Source organism: Mustelus asterias, chromosome 1 (assembly GCF_964213995.1).
Source record: "Mustelus asterias chromosome 1, sMusAst1.hap1.1, whole genome shotgun sequence".
NCBI classification, from domain to species: Eukaryota; Metazoa; Chordata; class Chondrichthyes; order Carcharhiniformes; family Triakidae; genus Mustelus; species Mustelus asterias.
In genome coordinates this window covers 175538030-175554010 of record NC_135801.1, presented here as the reverse complement: position 1 = coordinate 175554010, position 15981 = coordinate 175538030, and the positions used below count along the sequence as shown (strand labels likewise).

The 15981-nt window shown below is 44.2% G+C and overlaps 1 protein-coding gene across 1 annotated transcript in view; it reads right to left on the bottom strand.

Moving 5' to 3' along the window:
* LOC144500492 (lysine-specific demethylase 3A-like) overlaps positions 1–8923 on the bottom strand; it is a 74052-nt gene extending 65129 nt beyond the window's left edge. The window contains exons 1-2 of the mRNA XM_078223504.1: positions 8610–8923; positions 2355–2501 (exon numbers count right to left, since the gene is read on the bottom strand). Coding sequence (XP_078079630.1) covers positions 2355–2501; positions 8610–8807 — 345 coding nt within the window. The 5' untranslated portion in view covers positions 8808–8923. The remainder of the gene's footprint in view (positions 1–2354; positions 2502–8609) is intronic.
* Positions 8924–15981: the final 7058 nt, after the last annotated feature.

Sequence of the window (15981 nt, the reverse complement as noted above, 5' to 3'; positions counted from 1 at the left end):
TCAAAAACCAAAGGACACTGATCTAAAGCAATTGGCAAAAGTACGAACAGTGACAGGAGGAAAATCATTTCCTCATGAGTGGTTAGGATGCAGAATGCCCTACCCAAAAGTGTGGAGGCAGATTCAATCGTGCCTTTCAAAAAAGGAATGGGATAGTTCTACAGGATGTGGAGATGCCGGCGTTGGACTGGGGTAAACACAGTAAGAAGTTTAACAACACCAGGTTAAAGTCCAACAGGTTTATTTGGTAGCAAAAGCCACACAAGCTTTCGAGGCTCTGAGCCCCTTCTTCAGGTGAGTGGGAATTCTGTTCACAAACAGAACTTATAAGACACAGACTCAATTTACATGAATAATGGTTGGAATGCGAATACTTACAACTAATCCAGTCTTTAAGAAACAAAACAATGGGAGTGGGGAGAGCATCAAGACAGGCTAAAAAGATGTGTATTGTCTCCAGACAAGACAGCCAGTGAAACTCTGCAGGTCCACGCAACTGTGGGAGTTACAAATAGTGTGACATAAATTCTGATTCTAGGATCGCATGATAAAGACTCAGGAGGAAAAAAGCAGAAATATTTATGTGAAATAGTGTGACATAAACCCAATATCCCGGTTGAGGCCGTCCTTGTGTGTGCGGAACCTGGCTATCAGTTTCTGCTCCGCGACTCTGCGCTGTCGTGTGTCGCGAAGGCCGCCTTGGAGAACGCTTACCCGAATATCAGAGGCCGAATGCCCGTGACCGCTGAAGTGCTCCCCAACAGGAAGAGAACAGTCTTGCCTACAGGACAGGATGATTGAATGGAATCTCTATTGTGCTGTACCATTCTATGACTCTTTAAACACCCAAATTCAAAATAGCTGGTCATAGCAGAGATTTACAGCACAGTGACTGAAACTTTTCACATCTGGCATCTATTACAGATACAGCCCAGATCTCAGAGTGAGTAACTCAAGTCAGCTGAAAGAATCCTGAGTGCATGAACAAACCTGGTGGTCAATTCACAGGACAAAATTACCCAAATTTTAAAATACATGTGGTTTAACTTCTCACCCACAATGAGGCCAGCATGCGAACCGCCACCCACTGCCCGGATGGCCCAAAAGAAATGACTTTAAGGTGTGTTGTCCTCGTCTTCAAATTAAGCCACAGTCTTGATAACTCTGGTCACAAACCTTCTTAGGCTCTGGTCTGCCCTTCATTTCTCTCTCCTACGGGCAGCTATTCCTTCAGTCAATAGAATTCAGAATTCCTTTTAGAAGGACCCCTCGCATTGGTCCCCGCCGAATATATTTTTTTTCCACTACTCTCTCCTGCTAAAGCCTACTTGTACATAGTGCCCTGGGAAATGCTTGGAGACATCTCCCTTACAAATGAGAACTGTACAGTAATCCAAGTTACATTGCAACTGGTCAGTCTTAGTCAGGCAAAACACTGGAGACTAAAGAACAAACGGGGTACATTGATGCAGCTGGGTGGAGAAAGAGCTTCTTCTTAGCTCTGGAAGACTTTTTATTCATCCATGAATCACTGGCTAGGCCAGCATTTGATGCCAATCCCTAACTATCCCTAAACTGAGAGTTTGCCCATGTACTGGTTTGCTTGGCCATTTCAGAGGGCAGTTAAGAGTCAACCACTTTGCTGTGGATCTGGAGTCACATGCAAGTCAGACCAGGTAAAAACAGCAGTTTTCCTTCCCTAAAAAGGACATTAAAAACCCGTCTAGTTCACTAATGACAATTGACAATGGTTTCATGGTCATCATTAGACTTTTAATTCCAGATTTTATTGAATTCAAATTTCACCATCTGCCATAGTGGGATTTGAATCAGAACATTGCCCCGGGTCTCTGGTTACTAGTCCAGTGACCACTGCCTACTCAGGAATGTTTGATACTGAAATCACCTTCAACCAGGGAATGTAAAGAATTCTTGCTGACTTATTCACATATCCAACAATGCAGGGGGTCATGGGGTTAGCCAGCGATCGGGAGGCCGGCAGTGCAGGTTAGTGCTATGATAGATCGGCGCATGCAGTGGCCCACTCAGCACTATGCTGCCAGCCTCTCCAATGGGAATAGGCCCCGCCCCCAGATTTTTAATGAGATTCACGCTGGTGCAGCACACAGAGTGTGGGGGATTCATTTTGAAAATCTCACTGGAAAAAACCAGCGGGATTTACTCCAGTTTTCACGTGAATTCGGAACTCAGAATTTTTTTGGGAGAATCCCACCCATAATCTTTGCTAAATAAAACTCCTGTCGGTTTGGAACGTTGTCCATCGATTTTGTCTAATCAAGAACATTCGTCCAAACCAACAATACTTTTTAAAAAAAAGAAGAAAAATCCCTTACTAGTGCAGGCCACTGCAGACAATCTGTACTTTCTCTTGGAGATTTCCTTTCTGCCAAAACTAACTGGTGTTCGATCAGGAAGACCCTCAGCTCCTCGTCATGAAGTTTCATCCACCGACACCAACTTTTGTCAAATTCTAAAAAGACCTGAAGTAGGGAAAGAAAGCGTCATAAATGAATGTAACCAATGAATCCACCATTACTAAAAGTTTTAGACTAATCTGAATGCAGTACTGACAAGATACTACAAGTCTGTATAATCAGGACCCTTATCAATTAAATACAAATGAAAACCAAAGCAAAGAGGGCACTCAGAAGAGCACATACCTCCACCACTTCGTATTAACTCAAATGTTATTACAATTACATAGTTCAGCCTCGATGCTTTTCATGCCTGCTTGATGCTCTAACTTTAAGAGCTTCCATCTCACTGAGGAGGCTTCAGCTCAAACCATATCCAACAATCTGCTCTGAAAACTCGGCTTATATTTTGACCATTGTGACAAGCTGCACCACAGCAGCGGCAATCAACTGCGTTCTAAAAACAGCCAACAACATTCTTTTGAAAAAAAAGCCAACATGCCCTCTTTAGCAATGTTAACAGGTGGTTTTAAAATTCTAGGATCCAGGTGTGTATCTTTGCCAATAAACTAATCAGTTCTTTCTTGGGCTGTACCCTACCTGTGCACCAAGTATTGTTGAAAACCCTCCAAAATATTGTTTACTATCATGGGTAAAAACATTACTTCTGCTCATCTTCAATGGTGGAGGCAAAAATAAAATCATTGCATAGGCTAGAGCTTATGATAAACTTCATGAACATGAACATTTTTCATAGTCGGTAGATTTATTACCATAATATTAGCAGCTTATGGTTAAGTAATTTCTCAGGCAAGCTAAGTTTTAAATTGAGCAAACTAATTTGAGTTTTTGATCGTCTATGCAATTTTTGGCTGTAAAGAAATATCTAGTAGGAAGCAGCTTGACAAGTACACAAGGAAGAAAGGAAAGTAAGTATATGGTGATAGTGTTTAAAGAGGCAATGTGGATGGAGGCTTACATGGGACATAAAACACAAGTGCAGAGGCCAAACCACCTGTTTCTCTGCTGTATATGCTACGTAGGCAGAGAACAGCCAATCCACTTACCCCCACCATTTATTTTACTTCCTCTTCTGTAAAAGATTCATAATGAACAAATAAAGGTTTATTCCGTTGAACATTGTGCCCGGAGGTTCTCTCTCATCACCTATTTGTGATGTGGAGATGCCGGCGTTGGAGGCACAGTAAGAGGTCTCACAACATCTGGTTAAAGTCCAACAGGTTTATTTGTATCACGAGCTTTCGGAGTCTCGCTCTCTCATCAGGTTGACTCACCTGATGAAGGAGCAGTGCTCCGAAACCTCATGATACCAAAGAAACCTGTTGGACTTTGACCTGGTGTTGTGAGACTTCTTACTTTAACTTATTTAACCTGTTATTTACTCCAATTATTAAGCTGACTTCAAATTTGTAACCGTTTGCTAACTTCCAATCTGCTGCGATTGTTCTAAAAGCTTAAGAAACATAGAATCCCTGCAGTGCAGAAGGAGGCCATTCAGCCCATCGAGTCTGCACCAACCACAATCCCACCCAGGCCTCATCCCCATAATCCCACATATTTACCCCACTAATCCCCCTAACCTACACATCCTAAGACACTAAGGGGGAATTTAGCATGGTCAATGCACCTAACCAGCACATCTTTGGACTGTGGGAGGAAAACGGAGCACCCAGAGGAAGCCCACGCAGACACGGGGAGAATGTGCAAACTCCACACAGATATTGACCCAAGCCGGGAATCGAACCCGGGTCCCTGGCGCTGTGAGCCAGCAGTGCTAACCACTGTGCCGCTCATTAAGGAATCTTGGAAAAACATAGCTGGCGCACCCAGTTTTTAAAACCCAGGATTTAAGCCATCGGGTGCTGGAGATTTGTCAGCTTTTTAGTCTCAAGTTTCTCCAATACTTTTTATCTGTTGATATATTAGCTCCTTAGTTATCCCTATTTCCGGTGTGTATTTTGTGCACTCCAAGAAGATAAGGCAACATTTTTAGTTAATCTTCCACCGTTTCCTCATTCCATGAGGATTTCCCTGGTGTCTTCCTCGAAGGGATCAGAAATTATTTTGGCCACTCTTCTTCTCCTTTATATATACCTAAATGTTTTCATATTCAATTAGTTTACTCTTATTCAATGTTTTCCCTCATCAACTGGATGCCAATTTTTAAAATTATTGAATTGACAGTTTGGAGGAATCTTCTGAACAAGTGCATCTGTCTCCATACTGGTGCTGTCAATTCTAATCCCATTTGCCTGTTATTTCTATGCTTTACAAATATGTACTAATTCCATTTCAAATGATGATTCGGACAGCACAGACAGGACAGGATGAAATGTCTTCTCTTGTGTTGTAGCCATTCTGTGAATTTGCATTTATAAAGTATCTCTCACATTTCCAGGAGATAACAAAGTGCTTCGCAAGCAATAAGTTACTTTTGAAATGAGTCACTGTTGCTCTTTGGAGAAAAAAAAACAACAGATGAGTAAACGGCTAATCTGTTTTCGTGGTGGCAGCTGAAGGACATTGAATGTTGGCCAGAAACTCGCAGCTATTTTTCAGAAAAGTGCCACAAGTTCTTTTGGTCAGCTTGGGCTCCAGTTTAATATTTGATTTATTATTTTCACATGTATTAGTATACAGTGAAAAGTATTGTTTCTTGCGTGCTTTACAGACAAAACATACCGTTCATGGAGTACATAGGAGAGAAGGAAAGGAGAGAGTGCAGAATATGGTGTTACAGTCATAGCTAGGTGTAAAGAAAGATTAACTTAATATAAGGTAGGTCCATTCAAAAGTTTGACAGCAGCAGGGAAGAAACTGTTCTTGAGTCTGTTGGTACGCGATCTCAGACTTTTGTATCTTTTTCCCGACAAAGAAGGTGAAAGAGAGTATGTCCCGGGTCCGTGGGGTCCTTGATTATGCTGGCTGCTTTGTCGAGTAGCGGGAAGTGTAGACTGAGTCAATGGATGGGAGGCTGATGGACTGGGCTATGTTCACAACCCTTTGTAGTTTCTTGAGCTCTTAGTCAGAGCAGGAGCCCTTCCAAGCTATGATACATCCGGAAAGGATGTTTGCATCTGTAAAAATTGGTGAGAGCTGTAGCAGACATGCTGAATTTCCTTAGCCTCCTGAGAAAGTAGAGGTGTTGGTGGGCTTTCTTAACTATAGTGTCAGTGTGGAGGGACCAAGATAGCTTTTTGGTGATCTGGACAACTAGAAACCTGAAGCTCTCGACCATTTCCATTTCACCACCTTTGATGTAGACAGGGGCATGTTCTCCACTATGCTTCCCGATGTCGATTACCATCTCACCAGATTCTCTATCTCTTTCCTGTACTCCATCGTGCCATTGTTTGAGAGCTGATCTAAAAGACAGCACTCCCTTAATAGCACAATGAATTTTCCTTGGAGAAGAGAAGGCTGAGAGGAGATTTATCGAGTTACTCAAAAAAAAAATCATGGAGTGTTTGGACAGAGTAGCGGTAGAGAAACTATTCCCACTAGTGAAGGCATCAAGAATGAGGGGAACAGATTGAAAGTAATTAGCAAAATAAGCAAAGGGGAAAACTTTTTCATCCAGTTTGTGGTTTAGGACTGGACTTCACTGGCAAAGAGTGTAGTGGAGGCAAGTTCAATTGAGGCAATCAAAAGGGAATGAGACTATTATATGAATAGGAAGAACATAAAGTGTTACGGGGAGAAAAGAGGGAAATGACACAAAGTGAACTGAGTCAGTGCAGGGCTGAATAGTCTCCTTTTGCACTGCAATAATTCTGTAACTCCCTTTGCGAGTTTCTGAAAGTCTCCCAATCCACAAGCTGACCAATATTCTTTGCAACATGCAGTCTTTCCTTTTCATGTAATAATATTGATTCCCTTATTAAAAGAAAGATATTATTTCATTGGAGGCAGTTCAGAGAAGGTTCACTAGGATGGTCCCCGGTATGGAGGGAGTGTCTTATGAGGAAAAGGTTAAACAGGTTGGGACTCATTGGAATTTAGAATAACGAGAGGTGATCTCATTGAAACATACAGGATTCTTAGGGGGTTTGACAGGGTAAATGCTGAGAGGATGTTTCTCCCTGTGGGAGAGTCCGGGACCAGAGGGCATAGTCTCAGGATAAAGGGGCATGTCAATTTAAGACTGAGACAAGGAGTAATTTCTTCTCTCAGAGGGTGAGTGTCTTTGGAACTCCTTGCCACAGAGAGCTATGGGGGCAGAGAACAAAGAAGAATACAGCATAGTGAGAGGGGAGAGATACAAAAGGGTCCAAAGGGGCAATTTTTTCACACAGAGGGTGGTAAGTGTCTGGAACAAGCTGCCACAGGTAGTAGTTGAGGCGGGTACAATTTTGTCTTTTAAAAAGTGTTGAGTCAGTTACATGGCTAAGATGGGTATAGAGGGATATGGGCCAATTGCGGGCAATTAGGACTAGCTTAGGGGTTTAAAAAAAAGGGGTGGTATGGACAAGTTGGGCCGAAGGGCCTGTTTCCATGCTGTAAACCTCTATGACTTTATGACAGAAACAGGCCCTTTGGCCCACCAAGCCTGCAGCGATACGTGGTTTCTATCCTTACAGTTATGACTATAACACTACATTCTGCACTCTCTCGTTTCCTCCCCTACGAACGGTATATTCTGTCTGTATAGCGTGCAAGAAACAATACTTTTCATTGTATGTCAATACATGTGACAATAATAAATCAAATCATCTGTGTTGCCACTTTCAGGGATCTGTCCACCCAGATCCCTCTGTATGTCAATGCTCCTAAGGGTTCTACCATTTATTGTATAATTTCCACCTGAATTTGATCTTCCAAAATGCATCATCTCGCATTTGTCTGCATTAAACTCCAACTGCCATTTCTCTGCCCAAGCCTGCAATCTATCTATATCCTTTGACAATCCTTGTCACTATCTGCAACTCTGCCCAATTTTTGTGCCCACAAATTACTAGTAAATCAGACCACCTACATTTTTCTCCAGGTCATTTATATATACTATAAACAACAATGATGTGGAGATGCTGGCGTTGGACTGGGGTGGGTGAAATAAGAAGTCACACAACACCAGGTTAAAGTCCAGCAGGTTTATTTGGAATCACAAGCTTTCGGAGCGCTGCCCCATCATCAGGTGAGTGATAAAGGAGCAGCACTCCTAAAGCTCGTGATTCCAAATAAACCAGTTGGACTTTAACCTGGTGTTGTGAGACTTCTTACTGTAAATAACAAAGGTCGAGATAGATGGTTTTTTGATCATTAAGGGAATCAGGGGAAAGGGCAGGAAAGAGGACGTGATGAATGTCAGATCAGCCATGATTTAGCTATTGAATGCTGGAGCAGGTTTGAGGGACCAAACGGCCTACTCCTGATCCTATTTCTTCTGGTGTTCTGCCCTTAATATAATTAACTCCTCCAGTAAACCATAAAGGATCTTGCAAACTGGAGTTTGTTTAATATCGACACTCCTCAGCAAGTTCTCTTGGCTTTGCTTACAAAACGGATCACTTTCACATTGGCATTGATTACACTGGGGTCGCTAGTTTCCGGCTTGTTTAACCCAGTGATGAACTCACCAAATCAATAAAAAAAACTCAACCGTACTGATCCGCAACAAGATTGAGACTTGTCCCTTTTGTTGACTCGATACAATGCTACTTACAGATCAGATATATTCAGAGATCGATAATTCTACTGCTGACTAGCTTGCTCCGTTCCTTCCACGTTCATCTCGGTAAAAATTCATAAACAAAATAGAAGCAAGTCGAGTGAAATATTCAATTGCACACCAGATTTATAACGGGAAGTGCTGGAAACCCAAGCAGCACAGCGCTGACTGATAACTGATGGGAAAAGGTGGGAAGCAAGTTACATTATTCCTCTGATTCTTAAAGCAAAAAAAAAATCCACAAGCTTTATAAAATGATGAAGCATTTTAAAAAGTCACAGCCTGTTGATTCAAATTTTCACCAGAATGAGTGGGAATTATCCAGTCTCCCTACTTTTATTCCCCCTCAAAAAGATGGATCAAGTTGATTAATCATCTGCAGGGACTTTTTTTTTAAAAAGACCAACATGTCTCACAATTTCAATTCCATCCCCACCCCCACTAAGTTTTAAATAAATAAAACACTGGCCCACATTCACACTTACCAGCAGATTTGGGTCAGATAGATCTCTGTGGGAGACAGCTCTGGTGATTCCTGCCCTCCAGTCCCACTCTGGCACAGGCTGGGGCTGCTGGCTGGAGCTGCTGGCCAGCAGGCAGAGGAAGCGTTTGCCCACCAGGTGTGAGGGGGCAGCGTCTCGCTGCTGCGGCTCGAGCGGAGGAGACATGTTCCAACATTCCATTCTCAGAACCTTCACCCGGGATCCAACTTCCACGCGCTACATTCCGCCGGCCCCCCGCGTCAATCATTCACCCTCCGCCCCGCACTGCTTCGCTGGGCAGCGAGCAGCTTCACACTACGTGCGGATCCGTGCGTAGGCACCGAGGAGGAGGCGGGGTGGGATGGAGAGTCAGGCCGGTCTACAACCGCCCTCTGCAGCTCAAACAGCTACAGTGCAACCGGGAAGGGGGTGCACCGGAAAAATAAAGCAACTTTCTCCTCTCCCTCGTTCTTCCGCATTAGCCCACTATTTTGTTTGTTGTATTCATTAGTGTCACAAGTAGGCTTACATTAACACACTGCAATTAAATTACTCTGGAAAATCCCCCTCGTCGCCACACTCCGGTTCGTGTAACATAGAACAGTACAGCACAGAACAGGCCCTTCGGCCCACGATGTTGTGCCAATGTTGACCCAACACCGAGGGAGAATTTTAGCATGGCCAATGCACCCAACCAGAACCCCTTACAGAGTACTCGGAGGAAACCCACGCAGACATGGGGGCGGCAAGGTGGCACAGTGGTTAGCACTGCTGCCTCACAGCGCCAGGGACTCGGGTTCGATTCTTGGCTTGGGTCACTGTCTGTGCGGAGTCTGCACATTCTCCCCGTGTCTGCCTGGGTTTCCTCCGGGTGCTCCGGTTTCCTCCCACAGTCCAAAAGACGTGCTGGTTAGGGTGCATTGTCCATGCTAAATTCTCCCTCAGTGTACCCGAACAGGCAATGGAGTGTGGCGACTGGGGGATTTTCACAGAAACTTCATTGCAGTGTTAATATGCTTGTGACTAATAAATAAAAACTTTAAACTTTTAACAGATACATGGTGAATGTGCAAACTCCACACAGTGAGGTCACGTACCAACCGACTCAAAAACAGTTTCTTCCCTGCTGCAATCAGACTTTTGAATGGACCTTTTTCTACACCCTAGCTATGACTGTAACACTACATGCTGCACCCTTTCCTTTCCTTCTGTATGAACAGTATGCTTTGTCTGTATAGCGTGCAAGAAACAATACTTTTCACTGTATACTAAAAGTTCAAGTAAAGTGTATTTATTTGTCACAAGTAGGCTTACATTAACACTGCAATGAAGTTACTGGGAAAATCCCCTAGTCACCACACTCTGGCACCTGCTCGGATACACAGAGGGAGAATTTAGCATGGCCAATGCACCTAACCAACACGTCTTTTAGATTGTGGGAGGAAACCAGAGCACCTGGAGGGGACCCACGCAGACATGGGGAGAATGTGCAGACTCCACACACAGACAATTACCCAAGCCGGGAATCGAACCCAGATCTGTGAAGTAGCAGTGCTAACCATTGCGCCACTGTGCCACCCCAATACATGTCACAATAACAAATCGAATCAAACTCTTGTTAGAATCATAGAAACCCTACAGTACAGAAGGAGGCTATTCAGCCTATCGAGCTTGCACCAACAACAATCCCACGCAGGCCCTATCTCCTTAGTCCCACATATTTTGCCCCACTAATCCCTCTAACCTATGCATCGCGGACACTAAGGGGCAATTGGGCATGGCCAATCGACCTAACCGGCACATTTTCCGGACTATGGGAGGAAACCGGAGCAACCAGAGGAAACCCACACAGACACGGGGAGAATGCACAAACTCCACACAGACAGCGACCCAAGCTGGAAATTGAACCCAGGTTCCTGGAGCTATGAGCTGCAGTGCTAATGTGCCACCGTGCCGCCCTATTTGTTGTCCCCAGCCGAGCTGCCATTAACATTCACACCGCACAAATGTCAGGAAATGATCATCTCTGACAAGAGAGGATCTAACAATCGCCCTGTTACATTCAATGGCATTATCATCGCTGAATCCCGCCACTAACCGGGGGTTACCATTGACCAGGAACTGAACTGGATTAGCCATTTAAATACTGTGGCTACCAGAGCAGGCCAAAGACTAGCGAAAAGTAACTCACCTCCTGGCTCCCCAAAGACTGCCTACTATCTATAAGGTACAAGTCAGGGGTTTGCTGGAATACTCTCCACTTGTCTGGATGAATGCAGCTCCAACAACACACAAGAAGCTCGACACCATCCAGGACAAAGAGGCCCACTTGATTGGCAGTTCATTCACAAATATTCATTCTGTCCACCACCGACGAATAGTGGCATAAGAACATAAGAACATAAGGGCATAAGAACTAGGAGCAGAAGTAGGCCATCTGACCCCTCGATCCTGCTCCGCCATTCAATAAGATCATAGCTGATCTTTTCATGGACTCAGCTCTACTTACCCACCCGCTCACCATAACCCTTAATTCCTTTACTGTTCAAAATGTATCTATCCTTGCCTTAAAATGTATCTATCCTTGCCTTAAAGCAGCAGTCTGTACATAGAAAAAAGAAGCAGGAGAAGGCCATTGGCCCTTCGAGCATTCTTCATAATTTCGATCATGGTTTATCAAATTCAATATCCTGATCTCGCCTTCCTGCCCCCATATCCCTTGATCCCTTTAGCCCAAAGAGCTATATCTAATTTTTTCTTGAAATCAGAAAACATTTTGGCCTCAACTACATACTGTAGTAGTTAATTCCACACATTCGCCACCCTCTGGATGAAGAAATTTCTCCTCACCTCAGTTCTAAAAGGTTTACCCCTTATCCTCAAACTATGGACCCTAGTTCTGGACTCCACCACCATTGGGAACACTCTTTCTGAATCTACCCTGTCTAATCCTGTTAGAATTTTATAAGTTTCTATGAGTTCCCCTCTAACTCTTCTAAACTCCAATGAATATAATTCTAACCCACTTAGTCTCTCCTCATATGACAGACCTGCCATCCCAGAAATCAGCCTGGTAAATCTTCGTTGTACCCCCTCTATAGCAAGGACATCCTTCCTCAGATAAGGACACCAAAATTGCACACAATATCCAGGTGTGGCCTCACCAACACCCTATACAATTGCAGGAAAGCATCCCTATCCCTATACTCAAATCCTTTCACTATGAAGGCCAATATATCATTTGCCTTCTTTATTGCCTGCTGTACCTGCGCAATTACTTTCAGCAACTGATGCACGAGGACACCAAGATCTCGCTGAGCGTCCACCTCTTTCAATTTACACCCATTCAAATAATAATGTCTTCCTATTTTTGCTACCGAAGTGGATAACCTCACATTTATCCACATTAGACTGCATCTGCCATGCATATGTCCATTCACGCAGCCTGTCCAAATCGTGCTGAAGTATCTCTGCATCCTCCTCACAGCTCACCCTCCCACCCAACTTTGGATCATCTGCAAATTTGGAGATAGTGCATTTAGTTTCCTCTTCCAAATCATTAATATATAATGTGAACAGTTGAGATCCTAGCACTGATCGCTGCGGTACCCAACTTGTCACTGCCTGCCAATCGGAAAAATTCCCATTTATGCCAACTCTTTCCTTCCATTCTACAAGATGCACTGCAGGAACACACACCAAGGTTCCTTAGACAGCACCTTCCAAACCCACTTCCAGAAGCATAAGAGCAGCAGATACTTAGGAACACCACCACCTGGAAGTTCTCCTCCAAGTCACTGATTTAGAACAAAGAGAACAAAGAACAAAATCAAGTACAGCACAGGAACAGGCCCTTCAGCCCTCCAAACCTGTGCCAGTCATGATGCCCTAACTAACTTTTTAAAAAACCCTATGCCCTTACTCAGTCCGTATCCCTCTATTCCCTCCCTATTCATGTACCCATCCAAAGGCCTCTTAAATGGTGCTAATGTGCCTGCTTCCATCACATATTCTGGCAGCGTGTCCCAGGCACTGCGTAAAAAACTTTCCCCGCACATCTCCTTTGAACTTTCCCCCTCTCATCTTCAACCTGTGCGCCCTTATAATTGACACTTCCACCCTTGGAAAAAGCCTCTTAGTATTCACCCTATCTATATCTCTCATAATTTAATAGATCTCTATCAGGTCTCCCTCAGCCTCCATCTTTCCAGTAAAAACAATCCTAGTTTATTCAACCTGTCCTCATAGTCTACACCCTCGAGACCACGCAACATCCTTGTGAACCTTGTTTGCACTCTCTCCAAAGTTTCCACGTCCTTCTGGTAGTGTGGCGACCAAAACTGCACACAATATTCCAAATGTGGCCTAACCAAGAATTTATTTGGCTGCAACATGATTTCCCAACTCTTGTACTCAATGCCCCGACTGATGAAGAAAAGCATGCCATGTGCCTTCTTAATCACCTTGGCCACCTGTGTTGCCAATGTGAGGACCTGCATGCCCAGATCCATCCGGATGATAACGTTCCTAAGCGTTCTGCCATTTACAGTATATATTTGGAAATATAATCGCCGTTCCTTCACTATTGCTGGGTCAAAATTCTGGAACTCCCTCCCTAACAGCACTGTGGGTGTACTTAGACCTTATGGACTGCAACGGTTCAAGAAGGCAGCTCATCACCACTTTCTCATGGACAATTAGGGATGGGTAATAAATGCTAGCCTAGCCATTGAGGCTCACATTCCATGAATGAAATTTAAAAAATGCCAGAGGCAGAGTGGGTGGACCTGAAAGAGGGCCTATAAAATAATTGGAGCAGTTCATAGAAAAAAACTGACTCTGTTTCACACAAATATTTTAATCATTAATTTGAAATTACAATGGAAGCCATTTTCCTTACCCAATCTTAAAATTCAGGTTATAATCAGGTTGACTATGGAAGGACAGGCCAAAAGTGCATGAGATAAATGAATGAGAATGTGCTACATGATATGCACAAGGCCTGAAAGCTTGAATTATAGAATCCCCTGTGCAGAAGGAGGCCATTCAGCCCATCAACAACAATCCCACCCAGGCTGTATCCCCACAACCCCACATATTTATCCTGCTAGTCCTCCTGAAACCAAGGGGCAATTTAGCATGACCAATCAACTTGACCCGCACATCTTTGGAGTGTGGGAGGAAACCGGAGCACCCAGAGGAAACCCACACAGACACGGGGAGAAGGTGCAAACTCCACACAAAATCATAGAAACCATAGAAACCCTACAGTGCAGAAAGAGGCCATTTGGCCCATTGAGTCTCCACCGACCACAATCCCACCCAGGCCCTACCCCCACATCCCTACACATATTACCCGCTAATCCCTCTAACCTACGCATTTCAGGACACTAAGGGGCAATTTTAGCATGGCCAATCAACCTAATCCGCACATCTTTGGACTGTGGGAGGAAACCGGAGCACCCAGAGGAAACCCACGCAGACACGAGGAGAATGTGCAAACTCCACACAGACAGTGACCCAAGCCGGGAATCGAACCAAGGTCCCTGGAGCTGTGAAGCAGCAGTGCTAACCACTGTGCTACCGTGCCGCCCCAAGACAGTGACCCAAGGCCGGAATTGAACCCAGGTCCCTGGTGCTGTGAGGCAGCAATGCTAACCACTGTGCCACTGCCCATAGACAAACCACATGATTAACTGAGGCTGAGAGGGAGAATACGGGCATGCAAGGTGGCAGACTTCAACTTCATAAAAGGTGTGATGCTGACAGAAGCAAAGGAGCATAATCATAGAATCCCTACAGTGCAGAAGGAGGCCATTCGGCCCATCGAGTCTGCACCGACCACAATCCCACCCAGGCCCTACCCCCACATATTTTACCCGCTAATCCCTCTAACCTACGCATCTCAGGACTCTAAGGAGCAATTTTTTAACCTGGCCAATCAACCTAACCCGCACATCTTTGGACTATGGGAGGAAACCGGAGCACCCGGAGGAAACCCACGCAGACACGAGGAGAATGTGCAAACTCCACACAGACAGTGACTCGAGCCGGGAATCGAACCCGGGACCCTGGAGCTGTGAAGCTGCAGTGCTAACCACTGTGCTACCGTGCCGCCCGTAGGAATTAGGAGCAGAAGTAGGTAAATTCAGCCTTTCGAGCCTGCTCCGCCATTCAATCAGATCATGGCCGATCTCTCCCTGGTCTCAAATCCACCTCCCCACCTGTTCCCATATCCCCTTATCCTTTTTTTAATTAGAAATATATCTATCTCCTTCTTGAAACCATTCAGCGATTCAGACTCCACCGCGTTATGGGGCAGCGAGTTCCACAAATTCTGCGAGAAGTGGTTCCTCCTCATCTCAGTGTTAAATCTACCGTCCCTCAACCTACACCTGTGACCTCTTGTTCGAGACTGCCCCATAAGAGGGAAAATTTGGTCCACGTTTACTTTATCAATCCCTTTTAAAAATGTTTAAAATCACAAAATAAAAAGTGAGAACCAGAATTTGGCCTAACTAGTCAAACTTAAATAAGGTCAAAATTGTTAGATACGGGAGAGGGTTTCAAATGAAAAGGGATTTTAGAAGATACAGTGTTGTTGATGAGCTCTGAGACCCAGGGGGCAGCAATTAACCTGGGAGATGTTTTCTCGACTGGAATGTCAGTGCAGTATAGTTCAATTTTTATTTTCTTGATGTTGAAGATACATTAAAGTTTATAGTTACACTTTTATTTAATAGAAAAAATAATCTACCCAAGTTCCTCAGTTTGTTTTAGTAGGGTTTTTATTTCTTATATATTTAGTATCCTAATACAACAGCTTTGCTTACATTGTTAGCTTTATACTACACAGCTGTGGTTACATATTGTTATCCTCAGGAGACTAAATTTGTACTCCACTGAGGGTTTTGCCATGACATTTTTTTTGTTTTTCTCTTCAGCTCTTCTTAGCTAATGGTATTATTTCATGGATTATGGGATCAATGGAAAATCGGACCTGGTTGCTGCTGGGACATGCCTCCACACCCCTCCCCCACCAACCCTGACTCTGGCCCAAGACTCTGAGCGAGTGAGTCGCTGCCCAGAGGAATCCAGGACAAATGGCGTCCTGGGCAACTAACATGCAGGACACAGGGGCAGCAATGCAAATTTGCAGAACAATCCCGTGAGATACAAGGCAGTTAGTCAACCAAGTGAAGGCTTGGCAAAGAGACTGTGTGCAACCTAGAGAATTATACCTGGCGAGATTCGTATGGTGGCACAGTGGTTACTCCTTGCTTAAGTTTCTTTCTACTTTCCTTGTATTCCACACTTGCTTCATGTGTTCCCAGCCTCCTAGCCTTGACAAATGCTTTCTTTCTCTCTTTCACTA